The sequence below is a fragment of the Pinus tabuliformis genome, chromosome 4_2 (assembly GCF_031772625.1).
Source record: "Pinus tabuliformis cultivar Carrire ecotype Pingquan chromosome 4_2, CPIR1, whole genome shotgun sequence".
Lineage (NCBI taxonomy): Eukaryota > Viridiplantae > Streptophyta > Pinopsida > Pinales > Pinaceae > Pinus > Pinus tabuliformis.
In genome coordinates this window covers 168,554,643-168,579,341 of record NC_142304.1, presented here as the reverse complement: position 1 = coordinate 168,579,341, position 24,699 = coordinate 168,554,643, and the positions used below count along the sequence as shown (strand labels likewise).

The 24,699-nt window shown below is 40.7% G+C and overlaps 1 protein-coding gene across 1 annotated transcript in view; it reads right to left on the bottom strand.

Annotated features, from left to right (window-relative positions):
• Nucleotides 1–8,406: 8,406 nt before the first annotated feature.
• Nucleotides 8,407–24,699, bottom strand: part of LOC149168713 (sodium/hydrogen exchanger 2-like) — a 258,168-nt gene continuing 241,875 nt past the window's right edge. The window contains exons 11-14 of the mRNA XM_089428385.1: nt 18,632–18,767; nt 18,444–18,506; nt 18,201–18,284; nt 8,407–9,277 (exon numbers count right to left, since the gene is read on the bottom strand). Coding sequence (XP_089284511.1) covers nt 8,951–9,277; nt 18,201–18,284; nt 18,444–18,506; nt 18,632–18,767 — 610 coding nt within the window. The 3' untranslated portion in view covers nt 8,407–8,950. The remainder of the gene's footprint in view (nt 9,278–18,200; nt 18,285–18,443; nt 18,507–18,631; nt 18,768–24,699) is intronic.

Below are 24,699 nucleotides of genomic sequence, written 5' to 3'. Positions count from 1 at the left end.
CTTTTTATTCAATTGATGTACAATAATAATCAATTTACAACAAGGTATTTACTAGAGAATGAATTTTCAATAGATGGGATTAGAAATTAACTTATCGATGGTGGAATTACCATTCTTGATCAAGATGTATAAATTATCTCCTCCTAAAGAATTCTTTTTACTCAATTGATGTACAATAATAATCAATTTACAATAAGGTATATACTAGAGAATGAATTTTCAATAGATGGGATTTGAAATTAACGTATCGATGGTGGACTTACCATTCTTGATCAAGATGTATAAATTATCTCTTCTCCTAAAGATAGAATCTCTCACATACTTATCGGGGCTTACAAACATTATATTGCCTACATCAAGTGGTTCTACATCTACATCTCCTTCATTAATGAAATTCACATCAATGGAAACTGTAAACATACATTGTTTAATAACTTTCAATGCAACAACCTTGTTCACCCATGCTAAAGAGTATGGATGGGGATGGTTATGTATCTCTAATCCAAGATTACTTACCAAGACCTATTCTATGAAGTTATCTGGTGCACGCTGTGAAACATAGTATCTACTTTTTTCTTCTTGACATAGATCTTAATATGGAGAATTTTTCTATGGGCTTTGTTCATGTTTACCTCCATATGCAATATGGTGTAGATAATTTTCATCTACATCTGAGTTTGTATCTATTTCAATCCATGTGATCATGCTTAGAAAGTTTTTCTTGCTATGCTCCTTAAGATATCTAGGATGCAACTCAAGGTGACACTCACATTGTATATTTTTGATGTGGCCATATCTATTGCAATGATCATAGTGGTTATTTGAATCCTTGCTCTTTTGAATAGTAGTGGTCACAGTTTCCTTGTCATTCCCCTCCCAATTCTTCCCTCCTTTTGGAGAACTTGGCTGGTTTTTCATCCTTGAATCACTTAGTTGTCCTTTCTTCGTGTTCATATTGAGGTAATTTGTTTGCACATAGATCTCATCAATGATCTTCATCTTGAAGAGCATCACTTGTCTTCTTATATAGGTATGGAATCCACATAAATACTCGATCACTACTTATTGGTTGTTGGGGAGATATTCCCAATGGTCTCAATCCTCGAGAGCGTCACTTCTTACGTGGTTGTTGAGTCCACATTGATATCTGATGACTACTTATATGTTCTTGGGAGATATTTCTAATTAATTGGTTTGTTTTTTAACTCTATGGTGTATTCTTGTACACTTTTCCCTTTTTCTTACTAGTTGTATGTTGATTTGGGGTGGTATCGAATGTGCTTTAGCCACGAAAATTGATGGAGAGGCTAACGCGCATGAGATCTCCAATACCCAAAAATGGTTTGCGCAGATTCTAAGCAGTTTCGGAGATATTAAAATAATTAATATAGTTAATGAAGACCCTAAGTCTAAACTTAAGGAAAATAAAATATTAATGTGAATTAATATAACATTGTGTTAGAATGGTCCAAAAGTCATGGATCAAGCCAGATTTAATATTAGCCGTTGATTAGGGACTTAATCTCGGTTATTGATTTGTCAACGAGAAAAGTATAAGAGATGGCTTGAGGGTCACTTGGAGAACACACTAAGAGATCAAGATTTCAACTTTCTGGAGCTAGGTTTGCTGAGAAAGTTGAGAGAGTGATCAGAGTTGCAGCTGAGGGGCAGTGAATACAGAGGCGGAGAGGTAGAGATAGCACCAGGAGGATCATCATAGTAGCCGGAGAGAGGGACGCGGAATTAGCGAAGGGTTCACACAGATCCAGCCAGGGCTCACACAAAGGCAGCCAGGAGTTGCGCAGCGCCTCGAAGAGCCAGCATGAGTGACGCAGAGGGCCAGAGGACTAACGCAGTGCCTCCAGAGGCTAACGCAGGCCAAGCTAGAGTGACGTTGGGCTAATGCTGGGCCAGAGGGATCTGACACAATGCCTAGAGACTGATGCTAGGGTTTCATGGGGTAGATTGGAGTTGTGGAGCTGCCGGAGTGTTTATCCATAGTTTTTAGCGGGAATATATGCTTCCGAGTAGAGATGTACTACTGCCGAGATTTTTCTCTGTTGGGTGAGCCAGATTAGGCACCCAATTTGTATTCTGAAACTGCTTAATAAATCAAACCCTCAGATAGTTGCACCGTTTTTCCTGCATTGGGTTTTTCCGAGGACATTAGTCCAAAAACAACGGTGTCACTTGTGTGCTTGTTTTTGTTTCCTTCAGTTGATGATCTATAATGTGTTGAGCATGTACTTGTATTTATTTCCAGTATTTACATGGTAAATAACTTGTTAATTAACAGAACAAGTAGGTAGGAATAAATCAGAAAGTACATGAACGGTTTCTAACAAGTTAGACTTAGAAATTCCAACATGGTATCAGAGGGTGGTTGCAGATCACAGGAGAACTGAGGACATCAGCCGAGCAGAGCAGCAGAAAACAGTTGTCCCGAGTGACAAAAGTTGTTCCTAGTAGAGTAGCAACAAGGAAGGGGTGATGCAGTGCCTACGTCATCAAGATTGAGCCAGGAAGAGGTAGCACAGAGGAAGGCAAGGACAGGCTCACGCAGAGGCCAGGAGGGCTGACGCAGTTGGCTGAGGAAGTTGATTTGCCGGTGCCGAGATTGCGCAGAGCCTAGGAGCTCTAACCTTCAGTTTGCTAGGGTTTAGGAGGCTATGGATAAGTTGCATAGTGGAGTTGGTGGGGTACTGTAGTCAAACCAGTTCCTAACAGGGCAAGCCCAAGGAGGAGGGAGTTGCTATCGAGGATTTCTAGCCGAGAAATCAAGATCAGTGGTACAATTGCAGTAATGATTGGAGTGGGGACATATGGACATTGGCAGAAGGGTTTCCAGGAAGGAAATCGAAGCTTAGAGGGAGTCACACAGAGAACTTCCAGGAAGGAAGTAGAGGAGCAGCGAGATGGCAGTCAACGGGTTAAGAGACTAAGACACACTGGACGGAGCCTCAAACTTCGTAGTCTCGAAATCTAGAATCTTATATGTTCTAGACAGGAATCGTGTCAAGCACTTTGCCTTGAGGACGATAGCTATCCCAGTTGACCCAACTGATAACAACAAGTACAAGGAGGCAATGGTGAGGGCCAAGAGCATCATTCTTGACGGGGTCAAGGACCATGTGGTACCACATATTGTCGAAAAGGACATGGCAAATGAGATGTGGGAGGCCTTAAAGAAATTGTTGCAGCATACTTCTGTGCAGAGAAGGCTGTTACTAGAAAATCAGTTGCGATCATACCAGATGCAGAAGGGAGAACAAATCGACCCCTTCCTCAATCGATTGAAGGAGACCCTGGATCAACTGACTTCTATAAGAGCCACGTCGGATCAAGAATTGATGGTGAGAAAAGCCCTGAACGCAGTCTCAGAAGACTAGGAGGTGTTTGTCCATAGCATAATGGGCAGGGCAACCCTTCCAAATTGGGAGGAAATATGGGCGACTCTTCGTCAAGAAGAGATTAGAAGGTTGAGCAAGGCGGGAAGTAACAGCAAGGGGATCATAATCAAGGAGGAGGAGGAGGTGGATGCCGCCCTAGCATCTAAGGGAAAGTAGGAGAAACAGAAGAAGAAGGACCTCTCCAAGGTCAAATGATTCCATTGTGGGGAGTTGGGTCATTATGTGACCCAGTGTCCAAGGAAGAAGGGCAAGGGAGAGGCCTCCGAGACCAAAGTTGCACCAGCAAGGGCAGAAAAGGAAGTGGAGACAGATGATGTCTATGCCATGAGTGCACACACACCACTTGAGTGGAAGTGGGGAGACATCCAGCTGTAGTCAGACGGAATACAGGGAATGAGGGGCAGGATCCTCGAGGTACCCAGCCTCTTGTATTAGACCTTGCTACAGGAGCCCTGAAGAGGAGTAGCAGTACTGGCGATGTTAGTGGAGACGGATGCGGATGGAGCGACAGAGGGAGATACAGTGCAGGATTCCCAGGACAACGTGAGGCAGCAGTACGAGAAGCATGGGAGTATTGCACCAATGCAAGATGGCACAAAGAGGTGTGCAACAGTGCGAGATGCATAGAGTTGTTGCAGCAGCGCAAAGGTCAGAGAGGGAGCACTTGTTAGCGACAGAGGGAGTTTCAACATCGAGGGTGTCTCTAGCCTGACAGAGATGTCAGAGTTGGGAGAACAATTACTTACTTCTCAGTAATTGAGTTGCAATGCAGCAGTTAGTAGTGGTAGTGCTATGGGCAACACGATGCAGCATGATGAGAGGGGTTGCAGTGCAGATGTAGCAGTGGCAATGACAGGGCCATGGGTAGCAAAACGGATGCAGAGGGAGTTGCAGTACAAGATGCAATAGTGCAAATGATGGGCAGCGGGCCTAACATCAGCTCAAGGACCGATGCCGAATGATTAGGGTGGTACTCAGTGAGGAATATTGCTAGAGCACAATCCTCGCTAAGAGGGAGTGTTGATTTGGGGTAGCATCGGATATGCTTTAGCCATGAAAATTGGAGGACAGGGTAAGGCACATGAGATCTATAACACCCAAATATGGTTTGGGCAGATTCTAAGCAATTGGGAGATATTAAAATAATTAATATTTTTAATGGAGACCCTAAGTCTAAACTTAGGGAAAATAAAATATTAATGTGAACTAATATAAAATTGTGTTAGAATGGTCCAAAAGTCATGGATCAAGCCAAATCTAATCTTAGTCATTGAATAGGGAATTAATCTCGGTCGTTGATTCGTCAAAGAGAAGAGTATAAGAGGAGGCTTGAGGGTCACTTGGAGAACACACCAAGAGATCAAGATTTCGACTTTTTGGGGTTGGGTTTGCTGAGAAAGTTGAGAGAGTGACCAGAGTTGCCACCGAGGAGCAGTGAGTACAAAAGCAGAGAGGCAGAGATAGCACCAGGAGGATTAGCGCAGTAGCCGGAGAGAGGGATGTAGAACCAGCCAAGGGTTCACACAGAGCCATCCAGGCTCACACAGAGGCAGCCAAGCGCTGCACAGTGGCTCAGAGGGCCACCGTGAGTGACGCAGAGGGCCAGAGGACTGACGCAGTGTCTCCAAAGGCTGACATAGGCCAAGCCAGAGTGATGCTAGGCTAACGTTGGGCTAGAGAGAGCTAACGCAGTCCCTAGAGCCTGGCGCTAGGGTTTCGTGGGGCAAATTAGAGTTGTGGAGTTGTCGGAGTGTTTATCCGGGGTTTTCAGCCGGAATATCTACTTCCAAGTAGAGAGATACTATTGCCGAGATTTTTCTCTGTTGGGTGAGCCGAATTTGGCACCTAGATTGTATTCTGAAACTTCTTAATAAATCAAACCCTCAGATAGTTGCACCAGTTTTCCCACATTGGGATTTTCCAGGGACATTAGTCCAAAAACAACGGTGTCACATGTGTGCTTGTTTCTGTTTCCTTCAGTTGATGATCTGTAATGTGTTGAGCATGTACTTGTATTTATTTTCAGTATTACATGGTAAATAACTTGTTAATTAACAGAATAAGTAGGTAGGAATAAATCAGAAAGTATATTAAGGGTTTCTAATGGGTTAGACTTAGAAATTCCAACATTGTAGTGACATTCAATCCTCTGGTCCTTTTCATTCTTGATGAGACAGAATTGGGACTTAATACGATCTTTAATAACCTCCCACATAGTCACTCATCAATCATTTTCAATCTTAAGTGTCATCATATAACATTTCCACTAAGTTTGGACATGATCCACCGGTTTCAATGGGGAAATGCTATTTTCTAATCCTTATATCATAGCACACTAAAATTGCAGGCTCCGACCTTGACTCACTGCATGTATCAGATAGGGTCACTACTTTCATCATTTCATAGAGTATCCGTCTCCCACATATTCAGAGAGAAAAATGTTGAGGCAGACAATTTATCCAAAGTTGGATGTAGAGAGTCACTGGATAGAATACATTTTGAGGTGTATGCTTTTGGCACTCTTCTGCAAGATGGCCATCTGGATATATGATGTTCTTCTATTTGGTAGTCTTTTTGGCGTTGCTCTGAGTATTTATTAGTCCTATTTTTTTCTTTCTTCTCTCGCACTTCTGGGATTCTGTATTTATCTGCCATCCGTTCACACTGTTTTCTATTGGGATGGTATTAGGCAATATAGTTGTTGAAGAAAGTGTAACTAAGCCTGGTATTTACAAATGTAATTGATATTTGTACTTATCAAGAAAAAGAAATATTATTTTTGTAAATTATAAGAATGAGTTTCTTGCTCATTTCATAGGTCTAGGAAAGTCAAAGGGTCAAAGTCATGTATAAGGAGCTCTTCTTGAGCCTATGTGTAAATGTATTCTAGTCTAAAAGGTCCTCCAAGACAAGCACAATCCTCCTGAAGACATCAGCTAGCAAAACGATGAAGAGAACAGTCATGTCAGCCTACAAATGGATTAAAAGAAATGTCAAGTCAACTCAAATGAAGTGTCACAACGATTCACTACCATGCCAGCTTATTATGGAAGCATAACACCTATAAATTCGCAATTAGGGTCACCATAGAGACAGGGAATTCAGACAAGCCTCTGAAATTGCGGAAGTGGACAAAACCTCTGAAATTTTGGACAGTAACATCTTCGCATTCCCTTCTGTAATCTCAGACAAGTAATGAGACACATAAATTGCAAATGGAGACACAGTTGTTCAGGAGGACACCTACAGTATTTCGGATGATGCAGTGGCTTCAGATCTCGTGTAGGTACAATGGTTATGTGTTTCTCGAGTAGTCATCATGATCAATGTCTCTGGGTACAGTCTCGAAGCAGCATCATAGTGATGACAGTCTTGGCACATTGACAAGAATGAACTTGGTGCAAGGAGTACACAGTCATAGTCTCGATAAAGGAGGGAGAAGGATCTTGGTTATCCTATAATGACACTCTGTCTCAGCATGTATTCTAGACGATGATGACCATGATCTCAATGAAGACATTGCTTCAAGATCATAATCTTGATAATGGTATTCGTACAACACTCCTATATGTATATCCATACCTCATTGTTAAAGAAGATGTAGTATTGTTGCAACAGAGAAGTAACAACAATCAATATCTCAGTGGTGCAACAAAAGATGACCTCAATAAAGACACGGTGATAATCTTGATTAAGGTGTAGCAATGGTGAATTTGTAATGATATCAGTGATGCAACAGAGATGGCCTCAGTATTGCAGTAGTAACTTTTTGATCTCAGCAGTAAGGAGGAAGAGGATTGATGTCTTGGTCTTGGAGTGGCCTAGTAGGTCAAGTTTCAAGGTCTTGGTATTCGTCAAGTGGAATCTTTATAAGAAGAATTTTGTGCAGGTTTTCCTCTCCAAGAGGGAGAGGTTTTGGCCCTGGCTCGAAAAGTCAACATCTTGTGTTCTTGTCTCTTGCATTTTGGTAACTGTTTGATGAAATAAGAAATACACACACTAATGATATCAAGATAAGATTGTGCTAATAAGCAAAAATTAAATACCTCACAAATAGTTATCATGTCAAGAAGAATCTCACTAACTGATTGCCCTAGATTCTTCAACAATAGTTGGGTATGAGAGTTTCTTATTTGGGTTGATGGATTGCTTTGCTAGAGGTTTCTGTATTTATCTGCCATGCTTTGATGGATTACGGCGATTATTCAGGGGCTTTGATAGATGCACATTTAGAGATATGGCTGTTGTGTAACAGTTTAAATTTATGTTTTGTCATGAGATGCAGATTCACAGTCCCAAGATATTTGTAATTTTTTCATTTCGTTTTGTTTTACAAGAAAAAAAAATTTTAAAATCATAGCACACTAAAATAAACTTCTTATATTACACTGGTGATTTAATTTAACTGCATTGAACTCACCTTCATAGGATTTGATGTCCACTTTAGCTTCTACCTTGAATGGAGGATGGCAATGTGATGGAATTTTTGCTCACTGCAGATCATTTTTTGGCTCCTCTTTATCTTCGAGTTTTCCATTAGTACATCATCCTCAATCTTTTATTTTATTAAGACAGAATGAAACAATATTTAATGGAGATAAGCTTGTAACGTATTAATGAGAATGTTACTACAGCATTCGTCTTGATCCATTTCAAGTAAGAAAAAATAAAAAGAGAAAAATGTGGTTTCGAAGGCTATTTGTCACACTTTTTTTTTCAGGACGAAAAAGCATGATTGCATTTATATAAGAAATATAAACAAGCATAAATGTACATTATATGCAGAAAAATCAAATATAAAATTCCTGGTATAACTAAGGATGCCTTGTTCACATTATGGATTGACAACAGGTAAGAATAATACAAAACTAAAATTATAAAAGTGCCACCCTAGCTGTAAGGATATGGAACAATGGCAAATTACCTCCAAAACAACCATTTGGATGAATTGTACTTGACCAAAAGATATCAGATGAATGTTATATGCGCAAACAGATAATGAAAACTGGTCATCCCTCCAAAACAGTTTTAATATACAAATGCCGAATACAAAGGATAATATCACTATTGTTGTAACTCCATTGCCAGAGCATTCCGTTGCAAGAGAAAATCAAACGACTACTCAATGTTAGTGGATACTCTGCAACTCCTATTAAAAAAGTTTCCTTCACTCTTAATGAAATCCCAAACTATAACTAGATTTACACAAGTTCAACATCGTCAGCTCAGATTCTTTACAATAACCTAACCCCTCAAGCTTGACAGTAAAAACCTACTTTACACGAAGCGTGAAGGAAGAAATTTAGACATCAAAATCCTGGACGCTACCACCAAATTATCCCCAAATTTCTTTTAAGAGCTTAAATGAATCATACTCATTGAACTAAGGCAACTAGCTAGCATACAATCTGGAGACATTATAAATGCAATAGGCCCTGCAATCATATTATAGTATTGAGATGTAGAGACTGACGGCATTCAATTCAAGGATTTGACGAGAGGTTAATTGTAGGCAATATCTCCTTATGGTCGGTTGGTAGTCAGACAAGGCTACGGATATCCCTGGCTTCAGTTGGTGATCCAGGAACGACCGGAACAAAACCTCGGCCACCAAACAGAGGACGCATGTATGAATCATCAAATCTGCGCCACAACTCATGCACTGTAGATGTAGGCTCTCGAAAAAGCATACGTAAGCTGTTTATCCGTGGAACATTGTGGTTTTCTGTTTCATCCCTATCATCTTTGTCAAGGAATTGAATTCGTAAATCCTTTGAACAGGATGCCTCTAGGTCATCGTTTTCTCTTGGCTTTGGATTCCGAAACATTAGAAATCTAATCAAAGGCTTTGTAAGGAAGCCAAATACCTGAAAAGCAAATTCAAGGACATAAGGTCAGTAATTTCATGAAGACTCATAAAATGACTTCTTAAAAAAATTTATTAGCCATGAGAACCAGTACTAAGCAAATAAGCTCGTGTGTAGACAGACTCTGAAGATGAAATGAAGTAGTAATCCAAAATTTCTTCAATGCTAGAATCTTGGCATGGTTTTTCCAGCGAGGAGATTGTGGGGATTGTTGGAATGTTAGGCGAAATAGGGAACTAAGGGTCCCATAAACTATTTCTAGTGAATATTAAAATATCATTTCATTTCATTTCATAATTTGTTTATTGATGCAATCAAGCTGCAAGCCTGTTGGCCTTTCCACTAAAGGATTTTATAAGCCTAATCTCTCCTTACCTAAAACAAGAATTGTACAATCTGCAACTATTTATAAATTATGTTTTTCTGTGACAGCAAACATGTATAGGATCGAATGGAGGCCCAGAAGGCATCCAAAAAGAAGTCCACCCTTCTTTTAGTTTCATTTCCTCAAATTGCGCTTTATTAAAATAAGATAACTTTATACATAGCAGCATAACTAACCAAAGTAACATGTGCTTTATTTACTAATAGAAAGCCCGCATTTACTTGGTGACTAGTTTAAATTTTAATCCTATAAACAATGTGAAGTTAATATTGGTCATTAATTTCTATCAGTAATATGTTTGTCCTTTTTTGTGACTAGAGGTGCTTTCTACATTGGAGAGGTGTAATGTAATATGACACATGCCATTTAGAAGAAATATTGGTAATAAAATTATTTAATATCTGCCTTAAATAAAATATTTTTATATCAACTTTAATATATATATATATATATAAAGTAATTGAAAATTAATAAATAAATAAATCATTCCACTTATAAGTGCTTTCTACATCCCAATATGAAATACGAAAGATATGTGTAATTATATATATATATGAAGAACCATGGTAGATCCATCCCTCAAGGTGAAAACATTTTTAAGATTGAAAAAACAAAAAGAAATGTAACACAAGGAAAGAGTTGCACCTAGAGGAATTTGATCCCTCTAGATATATGTTAGATTGGATTTACACTAGATTATTTTACGATTACCTTTGTCTTCAATTAAATTCTTATTCAAGGACAAATTTCATGTTCATTTTTCTGGTGTTCTTTATGACATGGTTAGGATGGACTTTCAAAGTTGGGGCGGACAGGTCACAAGTGCAGGTGGGTGTCATCAATGGGCCTAGGGGTTTTTGGAGGGGTTTTGAGGAGTTTCTATGAGGTACGATGGCATTCGCATGGTATATTCCATCATCCGCACAGTTTGCCTTTCATTCCGGTGCATTCTGACAACTTTCAAAAAACAGAGTTATTATTGGGCCTAACTCAATTAATTATGCTTAAGGTAGCATTTTAGGAGGAATACTTGACAAAACACTTTAGTATAATAGCTCGTTGGAACCAAAACGAGAATATCTACAGGATGGGATGGTTAGATATAGGTTTTAGTGACTTGAGGAGACATGGTGGCCGATCTACCCTTTTCTCGCATTAAAAAAATATATATATTTTAATTAAAATAAATAGGGAAAATGCTCCATTATTAAAATAATAATAAAATAGGAGGTTCTAGAGGGGTCCATCATATCTATAAAAGAGGAGGAGGAGGCCATTGGAAGACATCTTGGATTTGATCTTTCTTTTTCATAGGTTTGAGAACTCAGTTCTCTACTTCATTGTAGCCCCTGGACAGAAACCCTCTGGTGATTTAGTGAGATTGGGTGAGTACCCATCTCCCCTTGGTGAATTCATCCAAAATTCACAGGAGAGAATAGCAATGGCAGTTCAGTTCAGTTTTGGTGGAGAGCCAATGCGACATTGAGTAGATTCTATCTCAGCTATAGCAGTTGCTTCAACATGTAAAACCCCCAATTTATATATATTATAAATAAAGCTGAGATTATTTTTGTTTCATTATGTTATTATTTTATTGTCCTATGTTGTTGAATTTTACATGGCAATGTTTTGTTGATGAATGAAATTTTATATGGAGCACTTGTTGACTTGTTCAGTTAAAATTTTGGGAAGTTATAAAATTTTCAGTTTGGGATATTATAGTGGTATCAGAGCTAGTTTTCCTGTCAGCCTGTGGGTTAATTGCAAAGTTAAGATTTGTGGGTTGGGGGTGTTGGAGTTGCTAAGGATTGAATCATTCCCCAAGAAGCCGAATTCATCAATAGCACTAGGAATTGCAATTGCCAAGTTCAGGGTGAATTTTCTCTGCTACAGATATGATTATATTGAAGGATGCCACACTCACTATCTTGCATGGGCAAATTAAGTAGTTGTCACATTATTTCTAGGCATTGTGATTAATTTTGGAAGCAGCCAAATTTAAAATTTGAGAGGTCGATCATAAGGGGAGGAAGACTACAGTCATAGTGGGCTGAGAATCAGAGACATAAGGCTGTCATCGAGTTGCCAAATCAACTGGTTTCATGGGTGTACGAGTCGGTCTGTGGGGGCAATCATAACACGTACGCACCTGATGGGTCGCAATTGTGAGAGCACAAAGGGTCGAGCGATCTGTTGCTTGAATTTAATGGGGGAACATATGGGCGATTCTAGTTGTAGCCACATGCATTGAGGTTGCATGCGTTGAGATAGGCGTAGTTGGGCATGAAGCAAACTGAGTGCAAGTGTATTGTTTGCATTTGTTGGTGTATACATGTGCATGATGGAACAATTGAATATTACAGTGGTTGTGCTAAGTACGTAGGGTTTGAACATGACTGCTTACTGTGCAAATCTCAGCGGACGAATTGTGTGTTTTTCCAAGATTGGAGCAAAGCCACATGAACCTAAGCCGCTATAGGAGAACCAGCTGAATCATTCAGCCACAGTTAAACAAGGATTTAAAAACAAAATCTCACGAAAGAGTGTGACCAGGGACCATCACAACAACCATACAAGGATCGCATTTGTAGAGGGCGAGTTTGGCTTACCAACGACGAAATCACGTTGATATTCACCAGGCTAAATCTCCTAGAAATTTAGTTCTTCGGGATCGATCTATAAGCCGCTCACAAAATTTGTTGATCGAGTTGCTCGTCAGAACGTACAATCTAAGCCCTGGGACGTCGAAATTGGTCTGAGCTTCCAAGGAAAGGGATCTTATGGTCGATTCCTTGGCAATCTAAGTCGAATTCTCGGAATAATTCACAGTTTTGCTTTGAGCCAAGTTCAAAGGAGTCGAACTACCACAAGCGGCAATACACCTTGCCAAATTACCCATAACGTTATTCTCAGGAGCGCAGCTAGGAAGATATGTGGTCTCCACAGAGCGATGCATGGAGTGTCCGAGGGAATATTCAAATCAAGAAGCTCATGTAGCGTATGATCTATGTGATTAATCGTGACAGTATGCAGAGTGCAGTGCGTTGATTTTGTGCGAGAAAACATTCTTTGTGATGCCTTTGTCACAACAATAATTGGGATGGACCTTGACTGCTATGCACATGTCAGTTTGAAGGATGCCTGTAGCAGCTCATGTGTAAAAGGTCGAATACATATTCTAACTTCAGGAGTTGAGCTTATTTGAGCGAGTTAGTTGTATTTGAAGGCCAAGCTAGTCTCGTGTAAGATCCCCGGTTCCAAATCTTTCAAATCGCTCTCTTATTTTATTGTTGAGAGTTATCTTGCTGCTAAGTTGCTAAGTTGTGATGAGCAGAATACGTATGCTAAGGGTTTATGTATAGGTTGAGAGGGACTATATCACTGTGTATTAATGCATAGAAACCCTGAAATGAATAGTGAGTATTAGCCTGTGTCATGAGTCGTTGACAGAAGTTGCTGAAGAGACTCCAAATCTGATCAATGTATTGTCGCTATTCGAGTAAAGATGAGGGTCACTTGAAGTATGTACCAAAGTGCTGGGCTTCTTTCATAGGAGCTAATCATCTGAACAGTAAACCTGAGCACGAGTTTTGGGCCCAATATATCATTCCAATCACCCGTGCGTAGAGCTGGAGATATCAAGGCAAAAGGGAGGAATGAGTCCTTAGTGAATGGAGTTGTCATATGGAGTACTTTTTCTTATGCGGGCTGGAGACAACACATTTGGCATAAATCATGTTCCTCTTAAACAAAATTGCAATTACAACTACAAATCTCTATAAATGGAATTGTGCGTGGATTCATTGTTCTGTTGTCAAGATTCATTGTTTGGAGCCTGTCTGTAGTGTGCATTACTATTGTTGTAGGAGTTGATTATATTGTTGTCATACATTGTATTGCTAATCCCTGATATTGGAAGTATTAGCTATCCTTTGAAAACTAGATTTGGTTGAATGAGTGATGTATGTATATATTATTTCTATGTGAGCAAAATTGTCATTAGACCCATAACTTCCATATATGACAACACTATTGTATTTACACCATATAGTTGAGTATATGCCATTGAATAATGGAATTTTTACTTTTAGAACGCCTCATAAACCAACACAATAGTACCTCCATGAACTACAATATAGACCTAATAACAAAATTGAACAACAAACCTTTTTCAAGGGGACTCTGCCATTTTTCAGAAAGAACAACCAAGAGATGTGCCGAAGGGGCAGGAAATAGGACACAAAATCTTTGCACTCGGGTCAGAATGAAAGCCCTTTTCAAACTAGATGAATTGGATGCATTAATTTCCAAAGTGAACCAACAAGAGGGGAAGAAGTTGATGTGGGCTTTAAAACTCACCATGCTAGCTTTAATACAGCCCAAGTTTTTGGAGTACCCTTGTGAAGGGATCACACTTTCAGTTGTATCCTGTCTCAATAACATTATGAGGCTGACCACACCTATACCTCCTTACAACAATGATGTTATGAGAAGGGTTTTCAGATTGATAGTAGAGACATTTCAGGACTTGGATAACACTATGGGCCTTACCTTTGGGAAAAAGCTCCAGATTTTGGAAGATACGGACAAACTACGAACTTATGACATCATGTTTGATCTAGAGTGTGATGACCTGATTCTTCAAATGTTCCAATCCTTTTTCAGCATTAAGAAACATCATTCAGACACGTTCAAGGCACACATGCAGTGCATCTTGTCTTCAGTTATGTGTGACCATGATGTCGTTTGCAAGAATTTACTGTTTAAGTTGTTGGCTATTTGGAGAGAGGAACAGATGGTCTCACCTGCTGCTTATGAACTGGCCGAGAGGTTGGTTGAGCAGAACATTGGGCTATTCAGGAGACAGTTGACCAGGGCGGAGCTACTCAAGTTTTGGGGATCATGGAGTAGGAATGAGTTGAGGAGGAAGGGACTTTGCTTCATCTGCAAGGGACCTTGGGGACCTGACCACTCATGCTTGAGTGACACTGAGGAGATGACAGAGGTAGAGTAGGTGGAGATTCCTTCTGACCTTCAGGGCGAGGAATCTTCTTTAGATGAGTGCATGGGTTCATACGAGGACGCCTCCAAGGAGCATGGATCATGTAGAGTCATTGACAACATGCCAGATTCATATGATGAGCAGTGAATGGACCCTATGGCAGACATTCAAGATGATGAGTCATTAGTGGTGATTCAACATGAGCAGCGTATGGTGGAGCATGAGTCATTTGAGGAGGATGACATGCACAGTATACATGATGAGCTTTCTGGGGAGAGCCAGTTGGAGGTTCATATTGAGCCTGTGATGGTGGAGGATGAACAACCACCCTTGGGGTCAGCCATTGATGAGGAGAAAACAGTTGTACAAGCAGTGTTGGAGGCTGACAGGGTAGTTTCGCGGAAGGCTAGTAGACGACAGGAGTGCAGAGTTCCCAACCAGAGGAGGGAGGAGTTGTTGGAGATGGTGGTACATCCATCTTTGGGCCTACCCATTGATGCGGTGCAAATAGGTACAATGGCAATCGGTAGAGTTGTAGTATTTCCAAGACGCAACCCTCTCCAGGAGTACATAGGCAGGGCTTGTAGCAAATCTTGCCCACTTTTTCCTATTATAGTGAGAGGGCAGGTTTACTTAGATTTGGTTGATTGACCAGATAAAGCATCATCAGTTGAGCAGGGACCCATATCAGCCCAGTAGAATTGTTCCTTGCACAATTGTCCATGCATTGGACTGGTGAGGGATCATGCGCAGGTACCCTATTGGTGGAGTATCATTTTTAGTTAGGGATTGCGCTGCAGGAGCCCTTAGAGGCGAGGGATATTACATGCTTCAGTTAGCAGCAAGATGTAGGCTGACCACTCATCAGTATTTCAGCACAACATCAGCATGATGAGATTCACCTTGGTCTATGCCATGGGTTGGATTGGAGAGAGGTGATGAGTTGGTACGCGGTGGATGGAGCAACATTCATGGTTGGAGTTATAGCACAGCAGGAGCCATGGAGTCTTGATACTTGTTCTTGGTGGCATTGGGATCCAGGAGGACTTGTTGATGACAGGTTTAGTTAGAGATTGGTCTGGGATCCGAGCATTGAGGGGTCCGTTCATGGCGAGTTGATACAGAGGCAAAGCATCACCCAGTGGTTTGTATGGGATTTGGACATTGGGTTTCAACTGCGTTGGGCCACCAGATTGGTCTATAGATTTCGATTGCTTGAGGGCAAGCAATCTTGTGGCGGGAGGATTTGTAATGTTCCTTTTTGGTGTTCATTATGACATAGTTAGGATGGACTTTCAAAGTTGGGGGCGGACAGGTCACAAGTGCAGGTGGGTGTCATCAGCGGGCTTAGGGGCTTTTGGAGGGGTTTTGAGGAGTTTTTGTGAGATCTGGTGGCATTCGCATGGTATATTCCATCATCCACACAATTTGCTTTTTATTCCAATGCATTTCGATAACTTTCAAAAAGCAAAGTTATTACTAGGCTTGACTCAATTAATTACGCTTAAGGTGACATTCTAGGAGGAATACATGACAGAACACCTTAGTGTAATAGCTCGTTGGAACCAGAACGAGAAGATCTACAGGATGGGATGGTTAGATATTAGTTTCAGTGACTTGAGGAGACATGGTGGCCGATTTATCCTTTTCCTGCATTAAAAATAATATTTTAATTAAAATAAGAGGGAAAAGTGCTCCACGATTAAAATAATAATAAAATAAGAGGTTTTAGATGGGTCCATCAGATCTATAAAAAAGAGGAGGCCATTGGAGGACATTTTGGATTTGATCTTTCTTCTTCATCAGAGGTTTGAGAACTCAGTGCTCTACTTCATTGTAGCCCCAAGATGGAAACCCTCGGGTGATTTAGTGAGATTGGGGGAGTACCCATCTCCCCTTGGTGAATTCATCCATAATTCACAGGAGAACATAGCAGTGGCAGTGCAGTTCAGTTTTGGTGGAGGTCCAGTGCGGCATTGAGCAGATTCTTGAGGCCAGTTCTGTCTCAGCTATAGCAGTTGCTTCAGCGTGTAAAACCCCCAGTTTATATATATTATAAATAAAGCTGAGATTATTTCCGTTCCATTATGTTGTTATTTTATTGCTCTATGTTGTTGAATTTTACATGTCAATGTTCTGTTGATGAATGAAATTTTATATGGAGCACTTGTTGAGTTAAAATTTTGAGAGGTTGTAAAATTTTTAGTTTGGGATATTACAACAATGACATAACAATGTTGCCATGGATGGACATACTCTATATGAACATGTGAGATTTTGTACAGGATGCATATTTACACTGAATATTATAAGCAGGCAATTACAGTTTTCTCATAAAAGCACTTGTGTCAACATAGCCATGTGGCGTTTAATGTTTGGTGTTTTCAGCTTACTACAGTACTATAAGATCTATAGGAAAGTCTGCAAGTTTAGAAATATTTCAATTTAAGCTAAAAAGAAAATGGCATTCTCTATGCTAAACATGTGAAACTTATGCATGTTAACTCATACTCGGAAATTATGAGGTACATGCTTACATGCAATGCTGTTAGGGCATATTGATAGTGATTGATGAAATTGGGACTCTCCACTAACAATGAAAATCATAAATCATAAAATAAATTCTTAAGAATTACCTCACAGCTCTGAAGAGATAAATTGGAGAACTATAATTGTGCAATCAGCAATAACCTATACATATGCCAAAAATTATCAAGCAATGAAAAAATTGGGAATATGGGATATAAAATCAATGAAAGTTCCCATGTGGGTTCTATATGTTTGTCTTGCTGCCAACATTAACCACTGAAAATGATTGGAGGGACTATGCAATGCTGTTAGGGCATGTTGATAACTTGATACTGATAATGAAATTGGACTCTCCACTAACAATGAAAATGAGAAATCACTAAATAAATTCCTAATAATTACCTCACAACTCTAAAGAGATCAATTGGAGAAACTATAATTGTGCAGTCAGCTACAACCTATGCAGGTGCCAAAAAATCTCAAATAATGGAAAAATGATGAGCAACGAACATAAAATCATCCAAAGTACCCCTATAGGTTCTACATGTTTGTATTGATGCCAACATCAACCACCAAAACTCTCTGAGTCTGGTTGGCCACCATTTAACTATGAATAATTAGTTAGCTAGCTGGTTTCTTCACAAACATGTTGCCAAAACTGTTGCCAAAACTAATTATCACTCAAATAGCTATTAAAATGAAACAACTCTCCTTCCATGATAACTGCTTGGTGGTATCCATTGTCGTTTTAGTGTTTGAAGTGTACCATCTTGAATTAATAGACCAGCTCCTTTCAGTTGATAAAATCGGAGATAGTATCCTCATAATTTGTGTACATATGTGAACTTCCTTTAAACTTAACCTTGTTAGAATAAATCATAGATCAAAACATAAGCAATGAACAGGCATCTTCCTTATAAACTAAAGAATCATGTTAAATCCAACACATTAAAAGCTGCTGTAAAAGGAACACACAAAGCATTGTAAAAGGTCATGCATCTTCATACCACTGTGCTAAAGACAACCACGATTATGGTACTTGTAATCATAATTGCATGATCTCGCAACTTTGTTGTGCCTGACGTTGTGAACTGCACAAATTAAAAAAACAAAAATGTAAAATGATTGATAGTGAGCTAGTAGGCATGCTCTTTTAGTCATCTCAGTTAGGCATTAACATCTCGCAATATCCCACCATTGCTTAATTTAATCATTCAAATATTGGATATCAGTGTCATTCTCCAACTTACTTGGTTGTAAGCAAGTGCCATTGAAACTGAACCTCTCATAAGACCAGACCACCAAATAATGAACTAAAAACCACAAAATAGATCAATGAGTGCTCACATAATATCAAATTCTATCACCCATTTATGCAGTGGTCAGACTTCAAATTGAATGCATTGACATCATACAAGACCTTATTCAGAAGTTGTACCTGCTGTTTAAACTCAATTTTACTATTTGGTGATTTGGCGTAATTAGACAACCATGAAATTGGGAACACGAAAGCTGCTCTTCCGAGTATAACCAAGCACAGCAGAACGCCGCTGATGCCAATAGATGTGCCAGGGCTGTGTCACAAAGCAATCACTCAAGACAAAAATTTCCAACTATCTTCAAATGACAATAAATGCTGACATACATTATGATGTCCATTTGCATACTCTTCCAAGACACTTCTTTATTCATTTTTTATTACTGCAGAAGGGGAGAAAATGTTTTATTTACATACAAGAGGCTGATAGCACCAGAAAATATATAATACAGCAGGGTAATAGTTCAATCCATTTTTCTTTGTTGACTTCCACAATCACAGAGAGGCTCATAGATGCAGTCTTGTGATATAGTTTCTAAGAACACTGCATTCCCAGTTGTATTAAGGCGTCATGAGCTTTTGAAGAATGTTCAACGTGGAAAATGCCTTCACAACACACATCAATGGCTATGATATCTAAAATTTTAAACTTATACAGTATATTTGTGCTGACTTTTTACAGCACCCGTTGAAGCACATCTGATTCTTTCATGACCAGATTTAAAAAGCAGGAGTTCACCTCATCTATTAAAGTTTTTTATGAGGTTGAGTTAAAATGTCTCTAGAATCCACATGGATCGGAGAGCCAGTTGTTATATCTAAAGATCATAATCCATTTTTCATCTTATATGGCATGTGTAAGCTATAGTTTTACAGGCCACCTCAAGGACGGCTTATAGAAATACTAATGATGGTATGACCATAGAAACAATCTACAAAAAGGAGAGGAAACAACTGGTAACTCGTGATCATCAGATATAATTAGAGTGCATAACCAGGGGAGCACTGTAACTGTATCTGAAAATTACGATATTCTTGATAGAAAATAGAGCCTTCTATACATGGTACTGTAACTCTTTAAATCTTGCATGCAAATACCAAACAAGTGAAGCGCTCCAACTCATGATATAGGAATTCAATCAACTTATGAAAACCAAAAGCTTTAGGGATTTCAAACAATACAAGCTATTAGGATAGCTCACAAGGAAACATAATTTTTTTTTAAATTAATATTAGATTACAAATACAAAAAATTAGGCTCCAAACCCCGAAATATCTACAAAAAACTCTTGCCAACGAGATTACTGGAGTTAAGGTCCTGCACATAATAACACCTCATGTGCATTGCTAACCAAAAACGACAACCTAATACAAATTTACTGCGCATTCCTAATAATGTTTCCAAGTTATTGTTAAACCAGACTTGGATAATTACCTTTTACCACTCCACGATGTAAAGCACAATGTTTACAAAAAGGATGAGCCCTTGTGTTATGATAGCAATAGTCTCTTGTAAACAACCCCATTTCACTTGAGAGAGTGTAATATTCCTAACGGAAATATACAATGTTAAACAAAGCAAACATAGCAAAAACACATACAAAAATTTACAGCACATTTAACAACCAGAAATCTCCATGAACTGCGCTGATCTGAGCCATTTTATTAATAAATAAGAGGTTACAATGTGATGCTAGAAAGAGTGCACCTGGGCTTTCTCAAGGCAAGCTAGCTAAGCCTAAATGAACAATAAAAAATCCCTCTCAAATCGGCTGCTGCTCTCTCCTGACTTTGTGCTGAAACTATTCAAAAAATATGTTGTTGGCTGCAAAGAACTGCTGCTAGGGCCTCCTCGGATGCTCAAAAAATTCCGGTAAATTAACCCTCGGCTCTACACCAATAACCCACAAAAACCCATGAAGGAATTGGCCAAATGTTGACCTTGGAATTTCGGCCCAATTTTCCCCTAGCTTCTCTAGCTGTTGGCTGAGTTGGGGCCCCTGTTTGACCCCTCAAATCTGCCCAGAAAATTCTGCCAAATTAATCTTGGCCTCTCCTCAATAAACCCAAAAACTAGAGAGGGTTTGTTTGATGCTCCAAAATTGACCCCCAAATGCTTGGCCATCCTCCACAAGCAGAAGATGTAACCTGTAGCAAAAGCTGCATTTGTTGTTTCGCCAAAATGCTAGAAAAGCCCCCGGAACACTTCCCCGAACACCACCTCAAGTTTCAGCCCCTAACTCCCTTCACTCCTCAACCTCCAAGCGTGCCTCCTCCAAGAACTATGCAATCCCTGTGTTGTTGCTGCCAATCCTCTCCACAAACTCGCACTCCCTGCTGCTGGTACGAACTGGTATAGGTAGGAATCCTTCCTTGAGTTAGCACTCGAAGTCCACTGAAGCAAGGGTTGAGATCTCCGCTCGATGACACTCGTGTGTTAAACAGCACTATAGACTTGGCTTCAGCTCAAGCATGCAATGTCAAAGACACAATTTCTCAATAGATGAATGAATGACCAAAATGAGTGCCTCTTGCTCTATTTATCAAAAAGCCTCCAAATGCCCATGTGGGCTCAACTCGACTTTCCCACCAACTTCGCTCCAATGAGAGCATCTTTCACATGTGGGCTGTAATTCTCCATGGGTGGCTCCCACGCTCCACTAGAGCCGCAATATTTTCCTTCCTTGCTAATGTCTGGGCCCTCAATTAATTCCAAAATTCATATGGGACCTCTCAACTCACATCTCCTAAGTGCAAACATGAAATAAGACAAAATTGGGCAAGATTGATATTTCCCTTAGCAATATTGCTAAGTGGGAATATCACAGTCCTCCCCACCAAAACGTTGCTTGTCCTCAAGAAACTATCGAACAACGCTCTCTCTAGTTGTTGCTCCCCATTGTCACTACAAAACTGTGCCAGGGTCCCAGATGCATCACTGATTCGTCCTTGACCTCTGCACTGTCCTGACATGAAAGAATCCCTCAATACTAGGATCCCAAGCCATCATATCCCAACTGAATCTCCCCTCACTCCACTCACTATCATGCCCGGTACAAGTACCATAAGTCCCCTGTATACCATCAATGAGTAGGGGAACATGATAATCTGGCACTATGCCCAACTCCTCATGAAGTTGTCCTACCACGTAGGCCATCCCATGCACTCCAGGAGTATACTCTCGAAGATACCACCCAATCCCTACATCCACCAACTCGCGTCCTGACCATATGCCACAACTAAAAAGCCTCCCTCCTAATGCAATGTGTCCCGTCCAACTGTCTCAGATGAACCTCATGGGTCTTGTTGCTCGTGATGAGAGCATCGAGAGATGATATCCAAGTCCCCTGTATCAGTGTGCAATGTTGGAGAGTGATAAATGGAAGCTCACAGTCGGCCTTGTGATCAACTCGCTCTCCAAATTTGAGTGTGTCAAACCCAATTGTGTGCCTGATGCCCTCGTCGAGATATGTCTCTGGCAGCAACACTATGACAACCTGTTGTGCATCATCTTGCTTGGCTGCACACAAGTACGTACCCCAACACTCCTCTGCATAGCACTGAACTCCGTGGCACAACTCCATGCACCCTTGGATACCAACGCTTCAATTCCATGCCCCCATGCACCACAGGGAATCCCATATGTGCCCATGCAACCACCACGTTGCTAGTACACCTGCCACAAATTGATCTACACCTCCTCATCTGTTATGGTAAACCTGAGCGACCTAACTCCACACATGCTAGAGGGGATATCTCTGTTGTGCCGATCCTCAGTGATTCCTGTACCCAACACCCCAATGGAAGAAAATCATTTCTATACAATGCCTGGTCCAGTGGCCTACCCATGCCACCTCCTCCCACTAGCTCCTGCCAGAGAATGCTAATCATCTTGCGACCCCATGCGCAACCAACATGCCAATACAATCCATGGAGCCTACTCACAAACCACTTGTCCGCTAGTGTCAACTGGAACTCCCCTAAGGAATGCATGTGCTCAATCACTAGGTCGACTACCTCATTAATGCCATAGCCATCTTGCATGTCTGATATCGGATAAGGAGCCCCACCTGGATCCCAATGTCAATCTGGGCCTCTAGTACACTTGGTGTGTAAGAGCTCCCACTGATCTTTACTCCAGACAATGACCATCTCCATGAATCCAACCCACTCCACCCAATACCAACTCAGAATCTCTCACCATCCAACCCCAAGAGAGGGATCGAATTCACGAACCCCTCGCACATAGAACAAGCCCTCCATCCTGCGAGTGTTGCACCCTGTGTAGTTCATGTCGCCTCATCTCACCATCCTGATCAACACCCAAAATTTGTCGAGGTGACTCTACCTCTCCCTCTCTAATGTGCAGAGGCAACCCACCAATGTTGCAAGACCCATCTATGTATGTTTGAAGAGGGTTGCTCCGATGCTCTAATGTGCACTCTAGCTGGACCATTAGGGAATCCAACTGTTCCCCAAAGTGAGCCAGTTTGGCTGCTGAACACAAGCCGCTCTCATGACCTCCAACTCCTCGTTCTGTTGCAGAATAGCCTCTCGCATTGTCGTGGCCTTCTCTCTCAATGCTAGAAAGTCATCCTGGAACTGATGAAACTACCGTGGGCATCTATCACCTGCAGACTCGATCACAACTCTGGATACCTCAACAAATGTTGGCCTCTCATCCATGGGTGGCACCTCCTCAACAGATAGCTCTATTTGTGTAGGCTCTATCCTCTCCATCAAGGTGTCAATTGGAGCTATCAAAGAGGTCTCTAATAATGGTGACTCCTCCATCACACTTGGTATATCGATGTGCTCCTCACCATCCCGTGGCCTCTCAACATCATGCACAACCTCCCCCTCAAGCCCTTGATATCTAAAGCCGAGTTTCCACCAGCGAAAGCGCCCCCTGGTCTCACCCTCTAATTGTCCCTGTCCTGCCTGCTCCTATTCAAGAGATTTAGTGCCCTGATTTTGTCGACTTTCCTCACATGATGTAGACAACTGCACCCCACAATCTGCTCACCTCTATCGTCCCTATTGTATAGTTGAGGATGGATATGGTCTGTCACCCTCCTCAACAGGGCCAACTTCTCATCATCCCAACAGATTCCACCCTAGAATTTCTGCATACTGGATTTCCCTTGAGCCATGGGTTTGTCTCCAGTTTCACCCGTCACTATCTTTGATACCACTGTAATATTCCTAATGGAAATATACAATGTTAAACAAAGCAAACATAGCAGAAACACATAAAAAAATTTACAACACGTTTAACAACCATAAATCTCCATGAACTGCGCTGACCTGAGCCGTTTTATTATTAAATAAGAGGGTACAATGTGGTGCTGGAAAGAGTGCACCTGGGATTTCTCAAAGCAAGCTAGCTAAGCCCAAATGAACAATAAGAAATCCCTCTCAAATCTACTACTGCTCTCTCCTGACTCTGTGCTGAAACTACCTAGAAAATATGCTACTAGCTACAAAGAATTGTTACTAGAATCTCTTCGGATGCTCAAAAAATTCCAGGAAATTAACCCCGGGTTCTCCACCAATAACCCACAAAAGCCCACAAAGGAATTGGCCAAATGTTGACCTTGGAATTTCAGCCCAATTTTTCCCTAGTTCCTCTAGCTGCTAGCTAAGTTGGGGCCCCTATTTGACACCTCAAATCTACCCAGAAAATTCTGCCAAATTAATCTTGGCCTCTCCTCAATAAACTCAAGAAAACCCAAAGAGGGTTTGTCTTAGTTTTGACACTCCAAAATTGACCCCCAAATGCTTGGCCCTCCTCCACAAGCAAAATATGTAATCTGTAGCAAATGCTGGAAAAACCCCCACAACGCTTCCTCGGACTCCACCTCAAGTTTCAGCCCCTAACTCCCTTCACTCCTCAACCTCCAAACGTGCCTCCTCCAAGAACTACGTAGTCCCTATGTTGTTGTTGCCAATCCTCTCCACAAACTCGCACTACCTACTGCTGGTACGAATTGGTATAGGTAGGACTCCCTCCTTGGGTTGGCACTCGAAGTCCGCCGAAGCAAAGGTTGAGTCTTTGAGATCTCCGCTCAAAGATACAATTTCTAAATAGATGAATGAATTACCAAAATGAGTGTCTTTTTCTCTATTTATCAAAGAGCCTCCAAATGCCCATGTGGGCCCAACTCAACTTTCCCCACCAACTTCGC